This window comes from Aplysia californica, unplaced genomic scaffold (genome assembly GCF_000002075.1).
Source record: "Aplysia californica isolate F4 #8 unplaced genomic scaffold, AplCal3.0 scaffold00027, whole genome shotgun sequence".
NCBI classification, from domain to species: domain Eukaryota; kingdom Metazoa; phylum Mollusca; class Gastropoda; order Aplysiida; family Aplysiidae; genus Aplysia; species Aplysia californica.
In genome coordinates, this window is record NW_004797297.1 from 2,187,707 (window position 1) to 2,189,228 (window position 1,522).

Genomic DNA, 1,522 nt, shown 5'->3' on the forward strand with positions numbered 1-1,522 from the left:
CCCTTTTCTCCATTTTACCTTCATCTCTCTCCCATTCACTACAATATCTGTAGCACACGAGTGTCATCTTTCACCACGATTAACCCTTCTCCCGTTTCTTTCTTTTGTTGTTCTTGTTGTTCGAACTGATCCATTCCTGTGAAGTAGACCTTTAAACTCCTTAGAATAATACCCCAAGTAAATGATGGGAGGGTGCCACTTGTAGGTCCATCTTTTTTTTTTTCTCCTACATTGTCTGTTTAAATCTAACATGCTTTTCCGCTTCTCCGAATAAAAGTTATCATGTCGGTATAATAACAAATGGACAATAAAGACTGCGGACTGCGTTGTTCTAAATGTCTCCTCGCCTCTGTGTCTTCCCCAGGTGCCACACGTGAGATCGGCTCTGCCCTGACCCGGCTGTGCATGCGGCACCGGAGTATTGAGTCACACCTGAAGGTCCTCACCAGGTGAGTCTGCCAGGCCGGCCCTGGCATCTGCAGATGTTTGTATAGTTCCCGTTTTGTTGGTCCTCTTTATCCTTCGAGTTTGGTCTGTGAATGTTTGTGTCTGTGTGTCTGTCTGTGTTTGGTTTTGTCTGTCTGTCTGTCTGTCTGTCTGTCTGTCTGTCTGTCTGTCTGTCTGTCTGTCTGTCTGTCTGTCTGTCTGTCTGTCTGTCTGTCTGTTCATCCATCCATCCCTCCAGCTATCTCAAAAACTTGGCTTTTTTTTTATTGTACTTCGCAAAAAGAACAAAACAAAAACAAGCAAAATACAAACAAACAAAACTGTCTTAGACTGTTATTCCGATTTGTCTCGCTTTTGTTACTTTGATGTCGTCGTAGTCTTTTTCTGTTTAAGTTGATGTTGTTGTCAGCCATGATCCTGCTTGTTCTCTGTTACAGTAAGGACACCATTGCTAAATTATTATGATTGTAATTTAAGCATACCTTAGGCTTTCTATTGTATTTTTGAAAGGAACGTTTTAAAAAGTCCATAATTAGAACAACATAACCCCCCCCCCCTCTTTTCATTCCCCGCTGTGGTTAGGCTACCAGGCTCGTAATCGTGAGGTTGCGGGTTCGGGGGGTTTGAGCGTTAGCTCGGTCCGACGTTGTGTCCCTGGGAAAGGCACTTAACTATAATTTCCCATTTGGCTCAGTCCTTTCGGAGATGGACGTTAAACTTGGAGGGTGGGTGGTTGAGGGGTGCTCTGGTGTGGTTTAATCCTTCTTTCCTATCAAACACATTTCGTCCTTATCTCTCCTCTTTTTTATGTATGTTACTCTCTGGTAACAAGTCTATTGTTCGTCACTTATATGGCCTGTTATTGTGTTGCAAGTGCCCCAAAGCTCTTACTAAAACAAAACCAAACTCGGAAGTCCCGCCTCGTAAATGGCTTCATAGTGTTGACAAGGGCGTTAAACCTCTACTATTTCACAATTTCACAATTTCACAGTTCCATCAGTTCGACATTTCCCCATTTCATCATTTCATCATTTCATCGTTACACCATTGCACCATTTTCACCATTTCATCATTA

The 1,522-nt window shown here is 42.8% G+C and overlaps 1 protein-coding gene across 1 annotated transcript in view; it reads left to right on the plus strand.

Annotated features, from left to right (window-relative positions):
• LOC101860626 (protein MTSS 2) overlaps nt 1-1,522 on the plus strand; it is a gene marked incomplete in the record, with an annotated part of 117,976 nt that overhangs the window by 52,294 nt on the left and 64,160 nt on the right. The window contains 1 exon segment of the mRNA XM_035973469.1: nt 365-449. Within this exon segment, the coding sequence (XP_035829362.1) occupies nt 365-449 (85 nt within the window).